Source organism: Triplophysa dalaica, chromosome 17 (assembly GCF_015846415.1).
Source record: "Triplophysa dalaica isolate WHDGS20190420 chromosome 17, ASM1584641v1, whole genome shotgun sequence".
Classification (NCBI taxonomy): Eukaryota; Metazoa; Chordata; class Actinopteri; order Cypriniformes; family Nemacheilidae; genus Triplophysa; species Triplophysa dalaica.
In genome coordinates, this window is record NC_079558.1 from 8,119,893 (window position 1) to 8,147,678 (window position 27,786).

At 36.8% G+C, this 27,786-nt stretch overlaps 2 protein-coding genes across 5 annotated transcripts in view; both read right to left on the reverse strand.

Annotated features, from left to right (window-relative positions):
* Nucleotides 1-14,475: 14,475 nt before the first annotated feature.
* On the reverse strand, nt 14,476-23,157 carry rab18a (RAB18A, member RAS oncogene family). 2 transcript variants are annotated; one of them, XM_056772029.1, is made up of 8 exons: nt 22,927-23,157; nt 21,642-21,740; nt 21,181-21,236; nt 20,000-20,061; nt 19,560-19,632; nt 19,236-19,354; nt 17,888-17,954; nt 14,476-16,777 (listed from the first exon to the last, which is right to left on the reverse strand). In XM_056772029.1, the coding sequence occupies exons 2-8, from the start codon at nt 21,707-21,709 to the stop codon at nt 16,605-16,607; spliced, it is 618 nt and encodes a 205-aa protein (XP_056628007.1). In that variant the 5' UTR covers nt 21,710-21,740; nt 22,927-23,157; the 3' UTR covers nt 14,476-16,604. The 2 variants fall into 2 exon arrangements, with proteins under 2 accessions (XP_056628007.1, XP_056628006.1); XM_056772028.1 differs by lacking the exon at nt 22,927-23,157 and having other exon boundaries at nt 21,642-21,804.
* Nucleotides 23,158-24,804: 1,647 nt separating this feature from the next.
* afap1 (actin filament associated protein 1) overlaps nt 24,805-27,786 on the reverse strand; it is a 51,839-nt gene continuing 48,857 nt past the window's right edge. For all 3 annotated transcript variants that reach the window (XM_056771477.1, XM_056771478.1, XM_056771476.1), the window contains one exon: nt 24,805-27,716. In XM_056771477.1, coding sequence (XP_056627455.1) covers nt 27,690-27,716 — 27 coding nt within the window. In that variant the 3' untranslated portion in view covers nt 24,805-27,689. The remainder of the gene's footprint in view (nt 27,717-27,786) is intronic.

A 27,786-nucleotide genomic window follows, 5' to 3' on the forward strand; every position in this document is an offset into this window, starting at 1 on the left:
CTTGGCGTTTCATTAAAGTCTGCAGTTCAGCGCAATCTTTTCTGATAAAACATGATCTGAGACATAATTGCTAACATTTAAACATGGTGTATTCATTTGGCTTTTAACTTCAGCACAGATTTTTTTTACTCTATTCATGAATAAACCCAACAGTTTGTCATTATTTCACAATGACAAAATTCCACAGAGAAATGGTTTCGAGCCAACATAAGATGAATAATTCACAGCGTTCAGACGAGCAAATTAAATTTCACTAATTCGTCTTTGTGGTTTGACCCAAGTTCAGCTGACAGGCTTCTCTCCGATTTTAGCCTCTGCATCTTTTGGAAAGAGGGCCTTGTTTGCCTTCACGCTGGTTACAGCGCAGAACATTCAAAGATGCCGCACGGCACAAACAGAGCTGGAAATGCATGATGAGAATGGAGGTCTGTGTGATCTTGTCTTTCCTTTAGAGGCTTAATCCCAAACAAATGCTGGGAAGGGACACATGATGCTTGCTGTGGCACTAAGGTATTCACTGTGTACAGCACCGAGAGGCACTGAGCTACGCTATTCCTTCAGCTAAACAAATCAGTCAATCAAACCCAAATCCTTCTGAGACATTCTACTGGTACTTAACTCGCCACAAAATAAAAATAAAAACGTATGCATTGAGACCCATTTCATTTGAACCGTTTGCACACATGTGGGATGTAAAAAGTTGATCTTTGCATGATGGTGATAGCATCAGGTTAGAGATGTGAAAGAGATGGAAATGTTTTAAACTTTTAAAGTTTTTTGGCTGTTGCAAACTAAAGTAGACTGATTCTGCATAACGGTTCAATTTTACACTGCCCCCCGATGGTTGAAACTAGAACTATCATTGATTCAATTGATTCATTGATTGTGTGCCACTCAGCTGTGCTGGAGCAATTGAAACATGGGCTTTTTTATTATTTGTTCCAGAAGGACAGTTAGAAATTTCAGAAACCAGCGCCCACCTTCAGGAGACACAGAATTCAACCTAATGTTGATTCCCAGAGACTGTGTTTAACTGAAATGAAATATCTAACCAAATTGGGTACATTGGCATTAGGTGCAAATGCACACTATACTTTCACAAACACGAGAATGTAAACACACTCATGTGTTTCTAGGCTTCAATAAAATGCCCACACACATAATAAACCGTCCGCCAAAACCGGTTTGAAAAGAATATGAAACAATGAATGGCACACTGATAAAAAACAAGCAACACGAAGAGTCCAAGAGTTTGGAAAAATGTTTCACTGATTTATCTCTTCATCTTCTCATCTTTCTCGTGCCCCTCCAGCTTCTCTTTTTCACATTAATGGTTTTAGCATGCTGCTTGTCCTGCTTCTAAATAATGTGGAATCTGTGGTTAAATATGCCAGTCAGGCGAAATAGGGGTGAGACAAGATAGAGAAGATACCCAAAAATGTGATATTGGTTAAAGGCTTTATGTTTAATACATACAAACAAGTATTTAAAATTGTTGCTTAAGTGGTGTTGTTTGAAGGGATAATTCACCCAAAAATGAATTCTATTCATGTACTCATCCTTTTGTCATTTCAAACCTGTATGACTTTCTTTCTTCAGCAGAACACAAATAATATATTTTGAAGAATGTTGATCAACTTACAACAGCAACCCATTTTAAGGACACAAAACCGATGCAAGTCAATAGGTTCCGCCGTTGTTCGGTTAACAACATTCTTCAAAATATCTTTTTTTTGTTCTGCAGAAGAAAGAAAGTCATACAGATTTGAAATGATAAGAAGGTGAGTAAATGATGACAGAAATTTCATTTTGGGGTGACTATTACTTTAAACAAAAAAGATGCAGAACACTGTGCTGTAGTATGTTAAATGTCTGGAATATATTTAAGAGATAAAAATGATGATCATCACTGATCAGTAATGATCAGCAATGGGTTTTGCTAATTGATAACAGTTGCTCTGCGATGTATCATGACTTTGCTGTATCATAAAAAAAATATTTCTGCTGACCAATCAGCAGTAAGAATTAAAATTGGCCTCCATTATGTCAAATGTAAATAGAGTGGTTACAATATAAGGGGATGCTGATGGAGAGAAACATCAAAGGGGGAAGCAAAGCTCTCGTCTGACATTAAGTTCTGTCTCTGCATTAAAGGAAGATAATTTCCTCTATACCCGTCCTAATATTCTAATCCCCATTTCTGTCTAAGCAGACTGGCAAAGGTCGGCAATCTGAGCAAGTGTTTCCAGTAAGAACAAATCTTCTTTTTTTTGCAATTTGGGTCCTGAAGCTCACCATTTGCTGAAAGGTTTGAGAAGGCTTTGGGAATCTTACACATTATCTAGCAGTGGGACATGAACAGGTTGGGATGCTGGGCTGGCTAGTCGAGTGACACACTCCAGATGTTTCTCCACCCCTCTCATCAGGCACAGGGTCCAAATTACTGTCAAAAAAACTACACACACACACACACACGAAACCTTAGCGCAAAGAATTTCCAAAATCATCCGAACAGGGAAAAACTTATCCAGTCAGATGAGGAAATCTGACCCATGTTCCATATTGGAATAATTGGTTACCTTGCCTAGATGGTCTGTTGGTTCATTAATTGGCAATGGACCGTATGCCGTCTGCTGGATTTATATTCCAGAATGTGAGCACTGATTAGCCACTGGGATCGCCATTTGAGCACCATAATGATCATAAATGCGTAATTATCATGCAATAATACATTTATTAAATTTTTTTCATTTGTGCCTTTAGTGCAACCTAACAGAGCAAATAAGTCTTAAAAAGACTTACACCACCTAAGTCAGACAATAGATTCATTTATTTTTATACCACGGGGCTGTTGAATGCGTCAATCTGATTGGTTGACAAACGTTCTATGGGTGAATGCACACCTATGAAGGTGTTCCAGGTCTGCTGACAGCATTACATTTCCATATTACTTTGCTAAGTTTAAACAACAGAAAGGTTTTAGTGTAGCCTACAGGCCATCACCGCACACTGACGTTTATAATGTCAAACTTGACTGTTAATGGAAATGCGTGCAAAGTTTGTTTAAATAAACTGTAATAAATAAATAGTAAATACACATACCGAAATCGAATAAATAAAATAACCGATAGCTTACTGGTTTGTTTCTTCTTCCTGCTGATGATAGAAATTATTCATATTCCTTCTCTATTCCGTTTCAAAATCATATAGTTATAATGGGGTTTCCTATATCACTCGCTTTTTAAGTAGGTACTAATATATAGGAATTAATAGGATTTCTTGGTCATTTTTCAAAACCAAACGAGAAATGTTTCCTTAACCACAGACTGACAGAATGTAGACGTCCTCTAATATATTCGTTAAAATCTTTTTATGTGTATAAATGGTGCAAATACTACCACAGTCTGAGTCACAGATAATAAATCTGATTTATTACAATATTTTTCCTAATGGATTATTTCCTTTAGATCTTTTTTGTTTTGACTGCACAAAGCACAAAGTGCTAGTCGCCATTGTCCTTTAGTAGTTTTCCTGTACTTTTGTTATTCTTAAGTCACAGATGTTTCACAAAGTCACCCTCCTTGCTGTTTCCTGGCGTAGACGCCACTCTTCAAGCCCTGCACACCAGGGAGACGAATGTGTTTCTGAGGCGCTACTTCAGTGAGCTAACCTGAGGTGCTCAATACATTTCCTGTCTTTCAGTTTTTCACTGTGAACCTCCAAGAAACCACCAAAAATCTAAACAGAAAAAATCTGTGGTTTTAGGGGCATGTTATTAAAACATGTATGCACAATACGCTGCTTTGTGAGCAGCTTGGTGAAGACATTTAACAGAGATGTTTGAAGGAAAATGAGGCACTTTAATCAGAGAAATTTCTGAAATTTCCAGTCACACCGAATGTAAGATGTTGTTGTTCAATGAGGAGTGGAGAAGCACATATGACTATAAAACTGAGCTTCAGCCATAAGAGCAGACATTTCAATTATACACATTTAATTCTTAATAGTTAAAATACATGTATAGGAAAGTTGGGGAATGGTACATCTTACCATATGTGCTTGGCTGTACTGCTTGTCAATATGTTTTAATATTGCAATTTTATACAATTTACAGTCTTTTTAAAATGATAATTTTGGTCTACTTTCAAAATTACTTTTACTGGACTAGCAAATATATTTGTCCTGTATTTAATTTGTATACAGTTTTATCTGCTACTTTTATTTTAAAGGTCCAATGTATGAAGTCAAGCTGCATCTAGCAGTAATGTTGCGAAATGCAACCAACGGTTCACTCCACTCCTCCCTTTCAAAGCACTATGGCGGCTGACTAAGGACCAAGATGTCACCATGTTTTCGTTTCTTTGCTGAAGGAGATAAAGTATTTACAAAAGGCGCTCTGTAGAGTAGTTTGTCCATTTAGGGCTACTGTAGAAACAACATGGCGAATGCAAGGGGACCAGCTGTATAGATGAAAATAGCTCATTCTATGGAAAAAAAACAATACGCTTTATTATGTAAGGTCTTTATACACCTCTGACAGTTACAGTCTGTATGTTATGTTGCATTTCTGTCGATAGATCCTCCAAAAAAATGCACATTGAACCTTTAAATATTTCCTATATGTTCACCTAAATATTCGCTCTGTTTAAATCAGAAAATCACGTAAAATGCAAATAATAAAACATTTTTTAATGTTGTTTCTAAACTGCTTCCATGTAGCAGATACATATTGGTACAGTATTAAATGATAGATTAAGACAAAGTCTCTGTATCTCTTTGTCTTGTGTTCTTCAGCATAGAAATACGTGCAAAAGGAGCTGCATCAAGCCCACGGCCCACAATGACAAGATCAGACACAGATCCACGGGATGTGTGTTTCTCTGTCTTATATTCCTAAAGTTAACTAAATTCCTCAGTGCAGTAAAGTGGAAGCCAGTCAGGATGGAAAGAATCTGGAATTTGATCAGGAGAGACAGCCTAATAAAAGCAACATCCTTACATGAACATACCTTTCGCATTCTCCTCATAAGAGTTCTGTATTTGTGTATTGTGTGTGTGTGTGTTTGTGTGTGTGTGTATGTCTATATTGGTGGGATGGATTTTTTTTGAAAGCACTTAAAATTTTATAGGTAACCTCTTCACTTTGGAATATCCCACCGTCAATAAACAAAACGTCTAGACGCCAGCTCGAAATATTGGTCTCTGGGCATGTTTTCTGACGTATTCTAGACTATACACTGATATATACAAAGAAATCACATTAGATGCCTAGGTCCATTTGCCAAATGTTTTCAGGCAGACGATATTTGCAACCAGACGATATTTACAGCATATTAGGGTATCATATCACAATGAAAAATTACAGACAAAAGTTTCCATCCGCCTAGGCCTTGCAGTGTTTCAGAACTGACCTCTGAATGGGGCTTATGATTTACAAATTACCATCTGTAACACATAACCTCAGTTCGCTTTGCTCCCAGCATCTTTTTTCCTTTCCCGAGCTGCCATTAGTTCAAGCATCTCTGTATCTGTAGTAGATCAGTAGCAAATGCTTCCCTCTAAGTTCTTCTCATTGTGTAACCTTTGTGATGTTTTAACAATTATTGTACACACACACACTTACCCCGAACGTGATATATTTTCTCACGAGGGATTCCACAATTGCAGTAAATTTGGCAGGCTGTGTGGCATCGCTACGGTCGCCAACGGACGGTGCTAACTGGTATTTAAGGGCAGCGATGATACAAGCCAGCGCTATGACGCCTTTATAAATCCCAATGCTGATGGACACTTTCCACTGGAAGGCCCCGGGACCTCCATACGCTGGTTTTCTCTCTAAGTCATTCAATTCTAAACATGTCTTAGTGTGTTTGTATTTTTGATACAAGCCCGATGTCTGGATTTACACTCCGCGGCGGGAGACTTGTGGCGAGCAGGAGTCACTTTACAACACATTAAGAGTGCTGAATGCTCTTTAAGAAATGGGAAACTTACACGCAGGGAGACATTTCAAATATCAACAGCACGGCGGGTCCAAAGAAAAGTACAAGAGTTTAGTAAAGGCCTTATCGCTGAAGGAGACTTTTTGACAGTCAAACCATTTTTTTCAATTACGCAGTCACTCATCACACAAAGAGTTCAGTTCTCCAGGGAAAAAGAAAAGTCGGGCCAGACTGCAACTTTTCCGCTTTCTTTGTTTTGCTCCTGGAAAATGATTGATCGGCCAAAATAACTGAATCAACATTGAATCTTTTTGCACATGCACATCACATTACAAACAGGGCTCTTGCTTTTTGTCGTCTAACCGAGGCAATAAAAAGACAATAAAAAAGTGAGATCTGCCTGGGAATCGCTGTATGTATTTCTGGATGCTCTGGAGTCCCGTTCACAAAAATCCTCCACTTCCATTTTAATAATTATTAAAGATCAAAGGTTATGCGAGATGTACACTATAACAGACGGCCTAATCCACACCTGACAATATCACAGACAGCTCCAAATCCTTATTGTGTACAGCCTCATTGATGGAAGGACTGCTATTATTTAGTTGAACACAACACTCTCAGCTGTACTACCACACAATAGTCTCACACACAAGAAAAACAACAGTTAAAATACTTAAAGCCCTAAAATATTGGCTTTTTGATTTATTTATACCAACACTAAATTTCTCCACCGATAGACGATTATTCAGAGTGATATCGGCCGATGCCAATAATTTGGTGCTTTTGTTAACTGGCACTAACTCAATTCTGAAGATAACATTTCTGAATTTGATTAATTCATATAATGACTCTTAATATTGAACATCAAACTGGTGATGCTTCTTAACGTTTTCCATATACAGAGCAAAAATTCATTGCATTTACCTGTCCTCTTTTGATTGAAAGGACCTATCAGCCATGATCATTGGCTGTTTTTAAACTTGAATACATTTTAATTTATTAAAACAGTTTTTTTAAAGGTTTTCTAAAAGTGTTTTTCCCTTAAACAGATTAGAAAAGGATATTTCTTTTTCCAATTCAGTCCAAATTTATTTCTATGGTGCATGTCACAATTTTGCCAAGAAATGAACTCCTGCCGGATTATGGACCTAACATGCTGAGGATTAGGTATGTGGAGAGGTTAGAAATATCCAATCGGGCAGTGTGTTATTGAAGGTGGTGCATAATCTAGCAGTGGTGCATTATTACTGTATGCACATGCACACATGGCCCGATTAACATGAGGGCCAGGACCAGTGGAAGAAGGGGGGCCTTGTGTGACTGGACTAAATGGGAGCAGTCCTTACATCAATGATTGACAATTCAGATAAGTGGTTGGTTTTAAAATAACAAGAAACTATTGTAAATATAATTCACTGTCCAATCAAAATCACTTTATAGTTTGCGCCATTACGTCATGAAATCCCTCTCTGCGTAATGCTATCACATGTTGAGAATATGAAGTATTACACTTGGCTCGCTGGTGCTAGTGATGCGCAAAAAGGAGAAATAACGTTGAAAGGAAAAAACGAGGGGCAAATCTTATAGCTAAAGTTCAGAACTACTGCAGATCACTTTCAGATAAAAACATCTGTGCCCGAGGAAATTCCCGGGTGCAGCAGCAATATTTAGCATCATCAACCGTCACAGATTAATGTGCTTTACATGTCGAAGGTGAGTTAGCAGCAGCAGTAAGTTATTGTTCTTACAACAAACCAGTTAGAAAGCAAGGGTTTCATAAATGTTTACTTTGCCCCATTTAGATGAAAATTTTAATTAAAAAAAGAAAATAAGATCAAATAATTAGAAAATCCAATATAATAATCCAATTAATAAACACATAGAAGACACTGTGGCGTGGCAATAAAATGAAGGGGGCCTTTGGGTTTGCTATAGCCCCAGGGCCCAATGTGTTCTTAACGCGGCCTTGCATGCACATGTTGTACATAGGGTATAAAACATATTGGATCTAAACACAGGACTTACATTCGAAAGTATAGTTGAAAATGCATGTGAATAGCTTACAGCACATGCAGTATCAACACCAATGTCTTCCTAAGTGTCCTGGATAATATTGAATGTCTTACTGACATCAATCAATCAAACATTAAGATGACAATTCTATTTGTAATAAAGAGTTTACTATTGAATAAATGAAAATAAGTCGCATCAAGAGATGCTTTTGAGCTACATGTTACGACATTTACATTTGGCGGACGCTTTGGAAGTGACTTACATTGCAATATCCTACACATTTGTTTAGAAGTGCGATCCCCTGGAATCGAACCCACAACCTTGTGATGTAAGCACACTGCTCTTACCACAAAGCTACAGGAAAGCTGTATTCTACAGTTTATCATGTATAAACATCTGTCTCGGCTGAGCACTTGTGTTTGGATCAACTAAAATGTGTTAATGGGAGTTATAAACAGGCTCTTCGAGTGACTTAGCAGGTAAAACCTTACTCAAGCAGAGATCTGAAGTGGGTGGGTGAGTGCAGGTACAGAATATCAAGCACAAGGCCCACCTAGTTCTCTATGTGCTGTAACCTCCTTTAGCCTCATAATGTTGTTGTCAGCGGCACCACTATTTGAGCCGAGAGCACTTATGACCTCACTCTTGTGTAGGCGCTACTGTCTGGATCTTGATTGGCCGAATGTAAACATTTTAGCGCTGAACTTTGCCAAGGGTGAAATCAGACTGCAGACCTCCAGCGGTGTAGGAACACTTCTAAAGCCAGAGGTATACGAAAAAATGACTTTCAATCGCAACACGGACTAGAATGCATTAATCATACTCAGTACTTTCTTGTATTTTTTACACAGAGTAAAAGATGAAAATGAGTCAACATATTACAGAATGCCCATTAATGACTTCACTGCGGTGAATGGTGTTGAATTCTGATGTGGTTTAATCAGAATGGGCTGTTAGGGCCGGGAAGTAAAAACAGACAGGTAATCCACAACCTGGGCCAGACAAGTAAAAACAAAACATTTAGTGATTTACTTCGTCATTCAAGTTGACCAACTATAGTGCCAGCATTACGCAATACATGAGTTGCACAGTATATTCCAGAAGAAGCAATTAAAAACCCAGAAGAGATTCAACCGACCTCCGTATTATTGACTATAGAAACATCCGCCTTTTAAATTTCAGGCGGATCTCTGTGTGTTTAGTTCATCGGCACGTATAAATCCGGTCGAGATCAGACAGTCAAAGACAAATAAATAAATCAATTATTTTGCAAGGCAAGATTATTTGTACTGAATAAAGAATATGTTACAGCGTCTGCCAATCATCTCGTTCGGACGACCACCAAACTGCTTTTATCTTCTTTCCTTTCATTCCATACGAACACAAATGTAAAACATGCGGTTTTTCCATGACACTGGCTCTCCATGCTTGAGGAAAGCTTACACCTTCTGCGTGTTGATACAATGTGATTAGTTTATTATAGAAGCCTGTGGCTACAGCACTCTATACTGTAGTAGTCAATCTGGTAGTCTTTACGGCGTGGAGTGAATGACAGAACGCTGCAGGAATTCCAGTCAAAAGTGCCGGGCCAAAGGTATTTCATACGGGACCCGAGTGAAGCCCGCAGACCTGCCGAAGATGAATGAAGCCACTAATTCATACTCTCGCATCCCATGCGCCCACTTTGCTTTCGGCTAAGAACTGACTTCTGAAGAGGGTAGGGACTTTTTTCCGTTCCTTGTAGGGTCTTTTATTATTTTATCACTAAATCAATATGCAAGAACTAGAAGACGGATGGTCACGGTCACGTCGACAACCATGTGGTAGACATTGCGTTGTGGAATTTAGACAGCGTTATTAATTTCTAGTAAGTTTTTATTGATGAGGAAAGCACGGCTGCCCATCAGAAATAAAGCGGAGAGAGCGAGGCTATAGGAGATGTGTGACAGGACATCAGAATTCTGTCAAATATAGAAATGGGAGCTTGAGAGAGGGGACAGCATGGAGGAATCTAAACTGTGTTCAACATATTTCACGGCCAGAACTGTCATTTGTCTGAAAATAAAAATCTAAAAGTGTGTTTTAAAGATTGAAGTCAGGGAGCAGCTGATGTATAGCTGAGTTGAGGCAAAGAATAGACCACAACCAGAAAAGACTGGTTAAGTCTGAAACCAAGTGCAGTTTTCTTTCCTGTGTTAAGCACACTTAACATGAAATCATGCGTGTGGTACATATCCAAGAATGCTGTTTTTAGAAATGGTCAATGGCGTTTAGTTACATCACAGTTTCTAGTCAGTTGGGTCTGGTACGAGGGCAAACTCTATAAAATGAATAGTTGAGAAAACATAAAACATAACGCAACCTGATTCGGCACGATTTTTCAGTTTTTTCAGCGATTGCTTTACTTTTAATACTTAGCCAACTTAAAGGGATAGTTCCCCCCAAAATAAATGTACCCACCCTCTTGTCATTTCAAACATGAATGACTTTCTTTCTTCTGCAGAACACAAAATAATATATTTTGAAGAAAATATTTCCTGTGTCGAAAGAGCATTTTTCAAGTTGGATTTTTTAAAGTGGGGAACAGTTTTTACTGGACAAAATGCTGTAATGCTAAATACGCTATCTGTTTTCCTAGAAAAAAGTACATTTGAAATGCATACAGTACCACTTTGCAAGATGAAAACGAGATCAGATTCCAGTTTACTTTTTTAAAGTAAAACTTTTTTTACATATAATTAAATCCTAAAGATATTTGTTCAGCATTTTGATTTGGTTATAAATGTTTTGTTGGATGTATTCTGTTCAAATGTTTGTGCAGTGTTAAAAAAATTAAACCGGAAGTCCTTCTGAACACCATTGTTTATGTCTTCCGACGTGGTCTATAGGTTAGATTTACTTGTTGAACTATTAAGTCTCCATCTTAATAGTGTGTCTCCAGTCTCTCGCTTAGAGGCAGTAAGAAGGTGTTCCTAGCTTTTGGATTTAGGTTGTCCTAGAAACACTTATAGACAAACCCTACAGTAACAGGGTTACTGTTACTGTAATGTGGAGATGGTGGTCTAGTGGGTTAAACCGCAGAACTGGTAAATCAAAGGTTGCTGGTTCGATCCCAGCAGCCACCACCAGTGTGTCCTTGAGCAAGACACTTTACTCCATGTTGCTCCAGGGGGTTTGTCCCTGTAATTGCACTGTAAGTCGCTTTGGATAAAAGCTTCTGCTAAATGACTAAATGTAAATGTAACAGAAGAGAGATGAATGATGTGAGCTCCGCTGCCATCTACCTATTGGCAGTCGATCCAGAAACTCACTTATCATTTGCATAAAGTTGAGGAACTCTCGAAATGTCGAGTCGCTAAACATTCCCACTTCCGTTTGCCAACGGTCGCTGGATGTCACTAGGCTACCATTGAAACGAATGAAATCGCCTTGTTGTGTCGCTGGGTTTCACTGGCGGTCTGAACAAAGCTTTAGAAGTATATTATAATATAAAAACAAAAATTCAGGCCTCAACTCAAAAACTATTCGTCTGATTGTATCTTAATGTTTTCATTGGCTTGGTTAAAGTTTTGTAATTTAAGGAACAGTTTGTTGCCACAAGTAATAATTTCCAAATGTGTTTAAAAATGTTGACAAAATGTTAAGTTGAAATATAACCTGAAATATTTACAGTGATACAGATGACCTCAAAGCTGTAGATATTAAAGGCTTGAACCAAAAAGTCACAAAACATATATTTTATTTTTTGAACACGTCACAAATCATATGCAAAAAATTCACATTTAAAATGAAGCATTTAACCACAAGACCTAGCTTAATTTTGATGGTTGATCAGTTAATTAAGTTTTCCTGATGAAACTAAAACCTATTACAACTGACAAGCATTGGACAAGAACTTGTTACCATTTGGGGAACGTGAGACTTTACACAACAATGTCATTAAAAAGCTGCACAAAGCTTGTGAGTTGTGGATTGAGTATCAAAGCTCTGTACTATGACCAACACAACCTCAGATGTCAACGGTATGAATCCAACCTTTCAGAAAAGCTAATCATCTGGTAATAATAAGTGGTTATGATTGCAGTCTATGTACAGTATTTCCAAACCCAGGCAACAACTGATTGTGAAAGTTGCACAGGATTATTGCAAAAGATTGCCCATATTACCCCAGACACTGCTAATCAACTTAAATAGCAAATCCCTCAGATGCAGACTTAAGAAGGATTGGAAATGGATTCCAGCCAAGCAAATTGCTATTCAGACCAATATTACAGTTAACCGGGGCTTTAAAACCAGCCAAATGTGGCATTAAATGCTACAGAATGTGAGGTACAAGCAACCCTGAACGCTAAGCGGCAGTTACTGTATAACGCTAATGAAAATGTTCCTTTGAATCTCTACACAGCTTGTTGTACTGAAAAAAGTTCACTAGTGTAAAATACAGATTTAGAAATCATAGCTAAACCTGACCCTGAGGCGTTTTTTGTAGGCTGTGTGCCCACCCACAACTGGTTGGCTCCGCTCCCCCGGCCGACACAGCAAATCAGTCAGACTGATAATGAGAGCGCTGATGTCTGGAGAACTTGACACCTTCTGAAAGCACCACCACCGTGTCAAAATGATCTCATGTAGGACATTGTGATGAGTCCACAGAGAGGTCGTCCATGCACTGTTGGCAGAGACCGGGTTAATGGGACATGGGCTGATGACCTACGCAGAAATGGACAGTTATAAAGCCCTCAGTTTGATGCATCACAGAAAATGGATGAAAGAAGTGAGCAGGGTCAGGAAACCAGAATCCACAAGCCTTCATCATTCGATCTTTAGTAGGCCCAGAAGGAATCTGTGGTTGCAGAACAAGAAGAGAATAAGAAAATACTGCAGATACCTGCAGATTTGGCTAATATTCTGGTAAAGTATGTAACGTGATGGAACTTACCTGACTCCGCTCATGACGTGATCAAAATAAATAATAAATCATTTAATGTTAAAACTTGTGTGGATTAGGAACAAACAAACAAACAATAATAGATTTGTTCACCTAAACCACCTGAACAGACCAGCATATTTTTCGGTAACACTTTATAATAACTGCACGCTATGAATCATTAGTTAAGCATCAGTACATAGTTAATTAATCATTTATGAAGCATTGGCCCCACATTAATAGACATTAGTAAGCAGTTTATAAATACAGCTATAAATGCTTTGTTCTTGATTTATAAGCATGTATAAAATATGCTTAATAATCAAATTTTCATACTTTATTAAGGATGAATTCATCATTTCTAAATTAAGGATTACATTACTTACAAACCAGTTAGTTAGGAGTTGTCAGTGGTTCATGAGATCATTTAGAAAGTGTAAGTAAATGATTAATAAACTCTTTGAATGCACATTTATACATCTTATTATTCTGACATATAGTAACAGTTACTTAATTTGTTAATAAATGCTTTTTTAACACACATTCCTGCCGTAATTCATGATTACTTAAGGTAGTTATAAAACATTTACTAGTTGTCAGTTAACTATTTTTGTGAGCTCATCTAAAGTGAGGACTATGTATGCCTTGATAAGCATTTACAAATGAGAGTTTAAAAAACTGGAAGTTTTTTTTTTATAAAAAGAGCATTCAGTGTCTTCCCTGTGGATTCCAGTATATTTGCAGAAAATACATTTGTAATTGTTTTTTGAATATCATGAGATATGTAGCTGACCAGTTATGTGTGAATTATCACTATTTTTTGCAATTGGATGTTACCGGCTCTTGACTAAAGGTCTTGTGCTTTATGCCCCTCTTTAGCGTTGTGTAGCGCAAGCACTACAGCAATTCATGGTCTTAAAGTGCTTTAGTGTGAGCTTACTTTAAACCAGCATGAAAGTTTATGCTGGCCTTAGCCTTTTTTTTCAGCAGGTAATTATTGCTCAGTTAGTATATTATGTAATACAATATTGCATCTGGAATATCTGTTCCTGAGCAAGTACTGAAGACAGAAAATATGTTTGGCAGGTGGGAATATTTAGGAAAGACTCATAACTTACAGAATGACTAGCATGGAAAGTCATATAAGGATAACATTATAAACACTGCCGTTCATGTTTGATCGAGACATACTTTCTTCGAACAACTCTGTACTTGTAGATACCAATGTAGACTTCATTTGTCAACTAGGAATTACGCACTTCCTGGTCAGGCAGCCATGGAAACATATCTATAGTGGAAAACCCTGAACGATCGCTATGGTAACCGCACCTGCATGTCTGTCCAACAGCAATAATTTCGATTCATCGCATCAGACAGGTGCGGAAACTGTACAATGATGCCGTTTGAACACATGAATAAGCAAACACTGTGCTCTGCTCACAACAGCATTCACAACGAAATGTAACGGGAAACGGCGAAATCACAGAGGCCTGGAGATGCATTCCTGTGGTGGGTCATATTTAACAAGAACTCATTGCTGGAAAAGGTACAAGAAAGAATAAAACGATAAAGAAAGAGAGAATTCAGAGACAAAATATTGTCATTTTAAGAGGAACATTACAACAGATTTAGTGGAGCATAAACATCCATATTACAATATATTAACATACAAACATTAATGTGCAATAAAAGCATGCAATATTGTTTTAACACATTCTGGTGAATTATAGTCATATTCAGCACAACTGATGTGATGAATAGTATGTAAAAGTAAGTAAATAAATTTGATTAAAGAATATTAAAAAACAACCCCAAATAACTCCCATATAACAACACAAGTCATCAGATCATCGTATGGAATGATCCTGCTATGCGGTGAATGGTCCAAAAATCTGACTGCTCTAAACACTGCTGAAGCACAAGATTCTTAGAGATTTTAACAGATAACAAAACTGCATCTAACAGATAATAAAGTAAATATTTGATTTTCTAAACTGATGTATTCACAGATAAAAAGGAATGTGTAAACTCTGTGTGTCTTGCTTATGTAGTACCACACAATTTCAGAAAGATTACCACTCAAATTGATTTTGCCACCCAATTTTAAGCAGTCAATATAAGGCTTAAAAAGATCTTCACCTGAAAATAAAAATTCTGTCATCATTTATTCTTTCGTCTGTAAAACAGAAAAGAAGATACTTTGAGAAACGTCTCTGTGGTTTTGCGTTTTGTTCTAACACACATTAAATTCCATTGATGTTTGGTTACTAACATTCTTCAAAATATCTTCTTTTGTGTTCTGCAGAAGTGCATACAGTTTTGAAATGACATGTAGGTGAATAAATGATGAAAGAATTTAAATTTTTGGGTGAACTATCCCTTCAATTAACTGGCACCCCATGGATATCTAAAGTAAACATTAAAGTGATAGTTCACCCAAAAATGTAAATTCTCTCATCATTTACTCCCCCTCTTGTCATTTCAAACCTGTATGATCTTCTTTCTCTTCTTCTGTATGAACACAGAAGAAGATATTTTGAAGAATGTTGTTAACTGGCCCCCATTCACTCGCATTGGTTTTGTGTCCGTACAACAGAAGTGAAAGAGCAAAATATCTTCATTCATGTTCTGCGGAACAAAGAAAGTCATAAAGTTTTGATATGACAAGAGGGTGAGTAGATGATGACAGCATTTTCCTTTTTAGTGAACAATCACTTTAAACCACTTAATATTCCAGATTCAACATTCAAGACTGGAACTCAAGGAACTGATTTATTTTGCTTCACTTTTAGTTCGATTTGTCTAAATTTGTCTTTTTCTTCTATTTCTATCTATGTGAAAACAACCTGTCTTTGTCACACCCAGTCAAACTGATGGTACAGTGAGCATTAGGCTGTCAATAAGGCTACAGGCAAAATATTTTCATCCGAGTTAAAGTAACTATAAAGAAATAACCCCTATTTTTATCTATTCTGTTATATTGACCCTCTTTTATGTACAATAGAGACTCATTGTGCCAATCAGCTTGATTTATAAACCTAAAGTATGTTTTCAAGTGGGCGGTCCAAGTCAATAAAAGCAGTAAAACGACAATCCAAAATCTTGGTAACTCTATTATTCTGCAAAGGGAGAGAAGGCTGATGTGGAGCACAGGGTGAAAACACAGAGATACAAGCGAATTGAACGCAGACTCATGTAGCGGGAGAGGAAAGTGAATTAACGTAAGTGACTGACAGGAAGAATAAGTGGAATCCAGAGATGGGCTGATAGTGAAAGAACACACACTGCAGACATCAAGCGAGGGCATGTTGATGGAAATCTGTGTTGTACCGCGGTCTCATTCCAGGAGTTTGAAAGGTTGAGTTGGGCTGATGACTGTTTACCTCTCCCTTAATATGAAACACAGGCACTAGGACAAAAAGTAAAACGCTACAAGAAGTACACAAACTGGTGAGCAAACCTATCTGAGGTGTCATTTTTTTCTAAATAATATGCATGTTTTCGATACGTTTTGAATTGGAGAAGGTTTGTCTGATGTTCCAGAGGTCTCCATAAATTTTTTTAATGATTTAAGCGATCATCACTGTCCAGAAAACATGTAATATAACTTTTCCTTTATGGCAACTTGTGCACAGGTACATAAAGAAAAACAAAAAGTTCACGTTCCCTCTGTGTTTCTTAACTACTCTACCCGGACTTTTTAAATGCTGGTCTTTGTGTTAAAGAAGTGAGCAGTACGCTCCACAGCCTCCGACAGATGTTTCAGAGAGTTCAGACAATTGGACTCCTCTGGTTTTGTGTACACTTTCCCATAAACCTGGAGTTTGTAGGATCTTCTCCACCAGCTCCTCGAATGTACACTGAACGCCGTCCCTCGTCTTAGCGCTGGCCTCTGATGAAAGAAAGAGATCAAACAAATTATTTTAGCTACACAAGCAATGTGTTCACCCAGGAATGTGTCAGAGCTTAATTCGTAGCTAAATGCGATGTGAATTACATTTTGAGAGTTTCGCAAGAATTGTAGCGGACATTACTCTCGAACTCTTCATCTGTGACTAGTTTTCTTGTAAGACAACAACTGCCATGGTGGAGTTACAGTTTTAAGAGAATCGTGCTGAGAAAATACACTTGTAAATGAGAATGTATGCAATGCATCGGCCAAGAATGTTGGTCTGTGTACTTGCGCAAAAAACAATCCCAGGCTAAAAAGATTTAAGCCTAGCGTAACACATGCATTCAAACCATTTGACCTCAAAGCTAAATGCAATCTGGAGGTACGGATGAATACTGATGAAACTATGTCAGTATAACATGCCACAAAGACCCATCGTGCACCTAAAGTATCCACGTGGTGCATAAAAGACTTGGACTTGAATATAAAGGAGTACGTAGCAAAGCAAAAGGGAAAAGGAATCATAAAATCTGAAGAAAGAGAAAAGCAGCGTTGGCCCACAGCGTGCCGTCCATCTGCTGATTTCATTTGGTGTGAGGACTTTGCGGCTAATTCAGACAGATGGCTGCTTACATACCCACTCATGAGGCATGTCACATGACTTACAAACCAAACCCACAGCTCCAAAAAATGCAGGACGTCACCGGTAAATACATATACAGGACCGTTACGATTACACAACCACAAATGAGAAATAAATTAGAACCATTGTAAAGTCTGACTTGAATTTGCTGTCATAATAAATAAATGCTCAACTAGTATAAATAATCCATCTCCGTTAAATAACATAATGATTGCTTTTAACATGGGCCCAAGTGTTTAAAAATAGTAGCCTCTGTGTATTATGGCAGAAGAATAAACTAGCTTACGTCAAAAGTCAGATTTTTTCATGTGTGAAGGTGATGAATCTTGAAAAGAAATATGGGGGGGAAAAATCTGAAACCGAAGTGAATGGGCAATGTATTTTTATGTCAGGCTCTTGTGTTATTAAACAGAATAATAAGGGCTCAGGCTCTTCTGAACAGGGTAAAGAGATGAAATGACAGTCACCTATGAACAGCATGGAATGTTTCCTAGCAAACTTCAGGCCCACGTCTCGCTCAACCTCACGGTCCTCCTGCACAAAAAGAGAGAATCTGATTTCAACTGACTGTCCTGAGAAACAGTTAGGAATCACACATGGTGTCAGAGGACTTAAATGTATCTCTTTACAACGTAAAAATAGTAATAGTAAGAAATAGGAAAATAGTTTTGCAGAAGTAGTTAGCTACACTTAAAGCTGCTAAATAATATTACAATAATTATTTAATAACAAAATGAATAATATTAATAACATAAAATACTTTTATTATGACTTATTTATTATGTAGTTAATGATTTAATTGTACAAAAACAAGCATGTTTGATTGAATGTACAATAAAACTGAGAGCATTTCATTCAAAAATTATTTAAAGCAGAGGTAACATGATTTTTAATGCATCCTGCCCTCTTTACACTGTTAAACATGCTGACTTCTCATGCTTAACATGGTCAACTTGATGTTAATGACACAAACTTAAAGTGTATCATCAGTTATGCAGGGATAATACAATGATGTATGCATTACCCCCCCCCCCCCGTACGCCTCCAGGAGCTCGCCTTTTTAAAAAATTCGTACAGCTGTATCTCTCTTTTATACATTTATGAAACTAAATACTCTTTGAAGATACGAAGAATGGAATACTACTGAATAGGAACTCAAGATTAATTTGAGATTGGCAGAAACTGCGTGTGTTACCTCATATTTAAAAACAAATGTGAAAACTACAACACAACATTTTATCAATTTATATAGACAGTTTCAGCTGGTACAACATATACGTTATCTGGCCCAAACTTAACTTACGGTAGACCTCCACTAAGAATCGATAGACCCAACCGTTGAGTTGTTTTAATTTAATTAAAAACAATTAATAACAATACAACTTTAACATAATTTAATATAAATATGAGTTAAATAATAAATAAATGTTTATAATATAGCCAAACACAGACCGGAAGTTAACACTAGGCCAAGCGTGTGCGTCTGAGGAAACTGTCTATAACCAAGTCAAAAACACAATAACAAACAGCAGAAGCGAATAAATAATGTGAAAGTTCTTTTTATTCCACTTAATACACTATGAAGTGTCTCATTTACTTGAATGGAATACATTTTCCAATGCTAAACAGGAGACCAATAGACATTTGACCATTGCTTCTCTGACAACAGTAATGTGTGCTAATACACTGTTCCTTATCTTTTATTAATACAGAGTTAGAAATACCAAATTATACTTTGATGCCTGCAACAACATAGGATACACAAGGACTACGGTAGAGATAAATCTAAAATAGCAAAGACACATAAGATCTTACCTGATCTATTTTGTTTCCCACCAGCATCTTGACAAGGTCATTTCTTGTACAGTATGTATCTAGTTCAGTCAACCAATTGTCCAACTTGGCAAAGGTCTCTTGCCTAGTGACATCATATACTAGAAGAACAATACAAATGCGACTTTATGTCAACAGAACAGCAAATGATTTAAAGTTTGAAAAAGGCTCAAATCAGTTTGTCTCCAGTCTGATATTATCCTAGTTACATAAACAGGTTGGTTTAACAAGGCCCATGAATGTTTTTTATGGCACAGTGGCAACAAAGTTGTGAAAACCTGTTGTGTTTGTTTGTGTCTCCCTCACCCAGTATAACACCCTGAGCTCCTCTGTAGTAACTGGGTGTCAAAGTTCGAAAGCGTTCCTGACCTGCTGTGTCCTGTAAAAACAAAAAATTCATATTAAAAATGTTAGTTAAAAAATATAATATATAAGTATATAATATAAAATATAAGTAATAATGTATGTTATATTTAAAAAAAAACATGCATTTTGAAAGAGAATCAAAAATAGCTTTCAAACAGAATGACAGTCTTTGAGGGAAATCAACTAAAAGGATCAACACTGCCATCGTCTGGTGTTTTAATGTAATACCACACAAACGTCACTTGTAGTACGTTGCATGCAGTAATGTCTTAAATCTAAACTATTACAAAAATGCCCCCGGAGATTGCCTTCACCTTTTCCAGTCACACTGGTTGAACCATATTTGTAAGAAAAAAAGATAAACGCAGTTGACCCCTCACCCAGATTGCTAGCTTTGCTTTGTTTCCATCCACAGCAAGGGTCTTCACTTTAAAATCTACACCTTATGGGGAATAAACAATGAGCTTAGTAAATATACAAATGTATATTTATATGCACTTTCATAACATATCTTTAATAACAACAATATATTTTTAGTCTTTACATTGTCTCTTCTATATTTTTTCACGTGTTCATACATGTACTATTTTAATCAATAAGATTCAAAAGGGATGATTGTTTTATGAGGATTATGGTAAAAACACAAATACACAGAAACCCTTTTGATTTTTGCAGGATCCAGAAATTTATCAGGCAACAAGCCCAGAGTGCCTAAAGTCAGAAACTCCTGAATTTACAACTACACAGGGAATTGTGGGTTTATTACGAACAGATACAAAAATAGGATGACTCAACCGCCTGTCTCTTCACTCCACAAACCCACATCACTTACAAATGTTAGTGATTTATGTTTTCCAAAGGAAATAATGAAAAAAAGCATTTGTAAAAATGACAGAGGAAGACTTAGGAAATAAATCACTCAGCACTCTGTGTATGAAAGATCTAGGAGGCACAGACTATTCCTCGATTTCAGCACAGGACTGACAGATTTACCAGAGTAGACCAGGGAGGAAGATATGGCCTTGTTTGATTTGGAATAGGGGTGCTGAGAAAAGAATAAGTCCGGCACATAAACTCTCAGTCCGCACGTCAACTATAAGTCCATAAGAGGGGATTTTGTCTGTCATCCCCACATGATGGCCACTGTTTTGACAACTGATGGTTTTTAACTATACGAAGATATATCAATCGATCATAAACACACAGAAACAAATAATTGACTTCAATTGAAAGGTCACTTGACATATTTATCGTTGTACCCTATGGATGTCAAGAAAGAACCAGCACTATAGCATCATGTGTGACTGATACCTTACTTGTGGCCACAATCTCGAATCTTCTTTTAAGAATGTTAATAGAAATTTAAAAAAAAAAGTGACCCACGAAAGACCACATGGTCACACGTAAACAATTTAAGATAACCTGACAAACAACTGTGTGGCTGTATCCATCCAGGCTTATAATAAATAACATTTAGCATTTTTTTCTGAAACCCAAAACAAGATTGTTGTTTTCTAGTTTAGGGGCTGAAAATACTACTGCCGTGGTTTTCTAGACTTACCTATGGTGGCACCAATATCTGGATCAAATGTATCATCCGTAAATCTCAAAAGAAGACTGAGAGAGAGAGAGAGAGAGAGAGAGAGAGAGAGAGAGAGAGAGAGAGAGAGAGAGAGAGAGAGAGAGAGAGAGAGAGAGAGAGAGAGAGAGAGAGAGTCATAATTTACAAACAAGCACCCCTCCCTACAAGGAAGGTAAATACTTAAAAATGCTTCTGCAATACTTATTAATTATTTGTCATGCCACTAATGGACATTAAACTGAAACTGTAAGACTGAGATCATTTCTCTGAATGTAAACGGTACTATTTATTGATAAAATAATGTAATAATGATCAATAATAAACACACCAAAATCACACGGAAGAAATAAAACACCTATCTCAACTGGTCTCTTAACAGCTATGATTTAAATAAACGTGCTCTTTCAGCATGTGTTATTGTGAAAACTTCAGTGTCATACCTGGATTTGCCCACTCCACTTTCTCCAATAATTAATATTTTCAGAGTGGTGAGAATATCCTCATTCATCTTTGCGAAGTGATGTCACTATGTGCGAATACTGTAAGCAAACATAAAAGGCGAAAGTACTTATCGAGGTCTAAACGTTGCTCTCTTCTTCTGTAAAAAACACACGATCGTGATAAACAATTGAAAAATATAGTTCTGCCCTCTACCGGTTTAAAGAGACATGGCAGTCTAGCTATTAATGGTTTTACATGCAAATTTAGAGTCTGTTAAATTCCAAAACGTGAAATTTATTGCAGTCATATAATCTCTGAAATATACAATCGTTTAAATATATCAAAATCCACCACAGATCACTTAAAACGGGACAAAACCTAACCACAATGGACGAAAGTGCCGTACTGGTCATCGATGAAAAAAGTAATAGAAACCACGTGACATGTCCAGGAATTTCTTTCACAGCAGCCTCTTAAATAATAATTTACTTTTTATAATATATTATATGACATCATATAGAATTTATATATATTGAATACATTAAATATATATACAATTTTAATAACGGGTGAATTGTTAATATATATTTAATATATTATCAAGTAAAAAGTCCACAGAAGAACTATGGCAAAATGCAGATATTCACAGATGTTTTGATAATTTAGTAAGTTACGAAATTGAAATCGGAAGACTCTATATCAACCTAAACACAAAACTGCCAGTAACTGACAATTAAATCCTACAGCTTTTTTTCCACAGGATGTCGCCATTTTTCTATCTTTAGAACGACAATTATTACTTGAAGAGATTGTCCACTTCTCAGGAATTATTCAACTCCGTTTGTTGAATTGTGTTTTTAACCAAAACAACACTGGTCAAAACCATAGACAACGGCAAAATATCTTCTTTTGTGTTCCACTGAAGAGTTGCATATCTGTTATATGTGACTTAAAAGAGATACATCACCCAAAATGGAAAATTCTGTCATCATTATAAAGCTAAAACAAAACACTATCGACTGTTATTTTCCCAAATTTCATTAGACCCAAATTAAAATGACATTATTATCTGAAAGATCCATGCATGCTCAAGCGCGCCACACAGTGTTCACTGAAGACATGTACAGACAGAGATGACACGCTGAGTGACAGAGTGCTGATCCTCTCATATTGAAAGCGTATCTTAAAACTCAACAGTAACTTTAATTTTGTCTAAAGTCTTTCTTTGTGTACGATGTTGTTGGCACATTGTCAAAACAAATGCTCCCTAAGAACATTGCATACCTTCAATTTTGCGTTTCCTTAAGAATGTTTTTCTTTCCCTCAGAAAACATTCGCATTCCTCAGAGATTGTTTTGCGCTCCAATCTGCATCAGCTCTCACCCATAGGAATGCCATTCGTTTTTTACCCTACATTCATATGGTTTATTTTCATATACTTGATCTACATAACATGGAGATAATCGCGTTTAAAACGCCCATATGCTTCTGCATTTAGCAGCTGTACAGACAGACACATATTGACTACGCGTCCTCTCCCTCGCTTGGTCCTATTAAATAATTCTGTAATAATATAATATTAATATTCTATAAAAGGGAACAGCATTAAAATAAATAAAATGACAAGAATCAAAGGACAAGAAAATACATAAATAAAAAAAGGAAAGCTATGAAAAGCAAAATTAGTAAAAAGATATTGATCCTAAATTTTGAAAAACTTTAGTTAGTTCTCAATAAATTTGAGATTTTTTACGAAATCTCAGCAAGAAACACATCAAACCTGGGCAAAATCTTAAGAAATTTTTATTTGTGAATAAAAAAATTACAATGCAAAATAAATAGTAAGATTGATAAGCATGTCACTTCAAAAAAGATCTCTCATTCTCTTCCTCATCTATAACTGCATCTACTCATGTATTGCACTATAACTTCAATAACTGCATCAACTCATCTACTGCACTGTAACTTTAATAACCGCATTAACTCATCTACTGCACTGTAACTTTAATAGCTAATGTCTGTAACTAATGCACACTCAAGTCACTTGCACTATTGTATAGTCTATATTGTTATCTGTTCATAACCACCTGTACATTATTGTTCACAGTATATATCCTTCTGTTTATATTGTTCATAGTACATACCGACTGTCATATTTTCATAGTACATGCCCATTGTATAGTATTTTCCTAATATTGTATTCTGTATTTATTCACACTGTATATCCTGCACTTGCTAATTGCACTTCTGGTTAGACCTAAACTACATTTCGTTACACTGTACTTGTATATGTGTAATGACAATAAAGTTGAATCTAATCTAATCTAATCTGGATCTCTTTCAACGGATTATCAAAATTGAAAGGATATACATGTTAACTTGGTTAAATTACTGTGATCCAAACTATCATGTGATTGATGCTTACTGCAAGTTCAACTGGTTAGGGGACCCCAGAGAGCTTTGACACATTTCAATCACTATCTTTATACATTTCTTTTTCTGATTAACACAGAGAAAGATATTTGGAAGAATGTTTATAACCAAACAGATCTTGCCTCCCATTGACTCCCATAGTATAAAAAATGTGTTTATTTATTTTTTGTTTTGTTGAACACAAAAATAAGACATTTTGAAGAATGTAGGACAGCAGACTCCTGACTGCCATTGTATTTTTTCCTACTATGATAGTCAATGGGGTCAACATCTTTCTGGTTATGAGCATTCTTCCAAATATCTTTCTCTGTGTTCATCACAACAAAGAAATGTATACAGATTTGGAACAACTCGAAGGCGAGTGAATGATGATAGAATTTTCATTTTGGGTGAAGTATCCCATTAAAGCGAATAAATAATGAGATACATTTTTTGGGTGAATTATCCCTTAAAAGTGGAAGTTGTTGATAACATTACATTTTGTATGCTATCTTAAGTAAAGATAATGTTTTTTTTATCTTTTTATAACAGCTTTGGCTAAAATATCAGGAAAAAAATCATCTTTAATTCTATGTAATGTAATGCAATAGAGAATTGAACTGAAAATCAGAACTAAGATTTACCATGAGAACCATCATTTCTCCTTTCATCAATGTAGTTTTATAAACAAATGGTGCCAATAAAGCAGATTTTTACCGACACTGAAGCATAGACAGTCAGACGCAGAAATCACTTTAAAAGCAGTTTAATTATTTATATGTACAGTCCTTTAGTTGCCAAGTTGACAACAGTCAAGAGAAAAATAAAACTGGATATTAACCATAAGGTGCAAAACAAACAATAGTGTCTTTGAAAGTCCATGCTTCCACCATTTCCCCACCCACAAAGCCAAATAACAATATTTACATTCCACAACATTTGACCCTTATGTCTGCAGTGACAGACAGCTACTTGGACCTAAAGGATTTAACGGTTTCAAATAAGAAATGTAAGTAAAAAAAATGTTATCCAGTGCTGACTTGTACTAAATGACTGGACAAATATTAGCTCCTAAAAAGTTATTGGTCCAGAATCTGTAGGAGAGATATTTTACATGTCTGAAAAATGGGATAAGCCTTCATATAGCATAGTTTAAAGATGTGTCGCATCACTACATGATAAACACGCTATAAATGTTTCTTGCACATGCATATGAAAGTATAGTCACATACATGTCTAAATTAAGCACCAAAACTCCATAATCTGTCTGAATTAGGAGTTAAAAAGAGAAGTGTAGTGTAACAGAGGTATGAGATGGGTTTTTGACTTTTACAGACATTCTTTCGTTCGACCAAACATTCGGTAACAAGGGCTTACAATACCTGCATATGAATTCAGTCTATAAAATTGTAATGCAATTTCACATACAGATGTGACCAAACAATGTGACTACAGTATAACTGTTAGTGTATTGGTATTGCAGTGTTCTTGATGTCAGGATGTACAGTATCTCACAGTACACCCATCATAATTTTGTAACTATTTTATTATATAATTTCATGTGACTACAATGAAGTAATGACACTTTGCGACAATGTAAAGTAGTGGGTGTACAGTTTGTATAACAGTGTAAAATTTGGTGTCCCCACAAAATAACTCAACACGCAGCCATTAATGTCTAAACCATTGGTAACAAAAGTAAGTACACCCCTAAATTGAAATGTCCAAATTAGGCCTAAAGTGTCAATATTTTGTGTGGCCACCATTAATTTACAGCACTGCCTTAACCCTCTTGAACATCGAGCTTAAAAGAGCTTCACGGGTTTCTACTGGAGTCCTCGTCCACTCCTCAATGACGAGCCTCAATGTTAGAGCCCTTGCGCACCTCCACCTTTCCGTTTGGGGATAACCCACAGGAGCTCAATAGGGTTTAGGTCTGGAGACATGCTTGGCCAGTCCATCATATTTACCCTCAGCTTCCTTTTGGGTCGTTATTATGTTGGAATACTGCCCTGCGGCCCAGTCTCGGAAGGGAGGGGATCATGCGCTACTTCAGTATGTCTCAGTACATGCTGCCATTCATGGTTCCCTTAATGAACTGTAGCTCCCCAGTGTCGGCAGCACTCTTGGAGCCACTGACCATGACACTCCCACCACCATGCTCGACTGTAGGCAAGACACACTTGTCTATGTACTCCTCACCTGGTTGCCCCCAAACACGCTTGACACCATCTGAATAAAATATGTTTATCTTGGCCTTCTCAGACAACAGACAAGTTTCCAGTTATCCATGACCTTAGTCTGCTTGTCTTCAGCAAACTGTTTGCAGGCTTTCTTGTGCATCATCTTTAGAAGAGGCTTCCTTCTGGGTCAACAGCCATGCAGACCAGTTTCATGCCGTGTGCGGCGTATGGTAGGGGCACTGAAAGAGCTGACCCCCCCCCCCTTCAACCTCTGCAGCAATGCTGGCAGCACTCATACGTCTATTTCCCAAAGAAAACCTCTGGATATGACGGTGAGCACGTGCACTCAACTTCTTTGGTCAACCATGGCGAGGCCTTTTCTAAGTGGAACTTGTCCTGTTAAACCGATGTATGGTCGTGGCCACCATGCTGCAGCTCAGTTTCAGGGTCTTGGCAATCTCCTTATAGCCTTGGCTATTTTTATGTAGAGCAACAATTATTTTGTACAAAAAAAAAAATGTACAAGCTGTACACCCACTACTTTACATTCTACCAAAGTTTAATGTCTTCAGTGTTGTCACATAATATTAAATATTAAATAAACAAAATATTTACAAAAATGTGAGGGTTGTACTCACTTCTGTGAGATACTGTGTATACTCACACACACACACACACACACAAACTAACACACACACACACGATTGTTTCCATTGCAGCGTGTGTGATGGGGGAACATTAAGGAAAAGTGTAGCAGTATTTTCAGGCCCAGTTTCCAGAACAGCCAGCCAATAGAGGGCCACACCCTGGCCTAAGCTGCCCTGTTCCCTATGGACTGCTGTTGCTATAGCAACTGCCCCAGCCAAACGTAAGGACACATCCTCATTTTTAAAGTAATGGGAAATGCACCAATAAGAAAAACGCTTCTTACAAGCTTTCATACAGATGACACTTTTTCTTTAAAGAAACTGAAATGTAATTTTTTTTGTTCATTTGATGATAATTATCTCATTCCCAATAGAAGCTGCTCTCTTTAACTAGCACAAAGCTGAATTAAAGAAAAACATTACTAAATGTCAAAACGAACAAACACAGAGAGGCCTTATATTTACTTAAACATTTACAAATAAATACTTGAGGATTTGTCTTCCATTGAAAGCTTCCCGTTGAAGAACAGACTTTTCTAGACTTAGGGATTCCAGACCAAAATCTGAGACATGAACTGTATGATTTACAAAATAATAATAAAATGATTTTGTCTCTTTCATCTATTTGCATGAATTAAAATAGCAAGCAGGTAATTTTGGTACTGGACTGGTTCAAATTCTGTCGAACTTAATTTCTATTCTGACATCTTGTGTCTATGGTTCAGTCAATTCGATTTCAACATCCCTCCGATATGGACAAAAATGTAATAAATAGATACGGTGAAAGTAAAACATGGTAAGGAACTTATGTGCCAGATTTCATCTCCCATTCCTGCAAAGAAAAGAAAACATGGGAATGACATCATGCCCATAAATATACTGCATAAAAATAAACCTCAGTT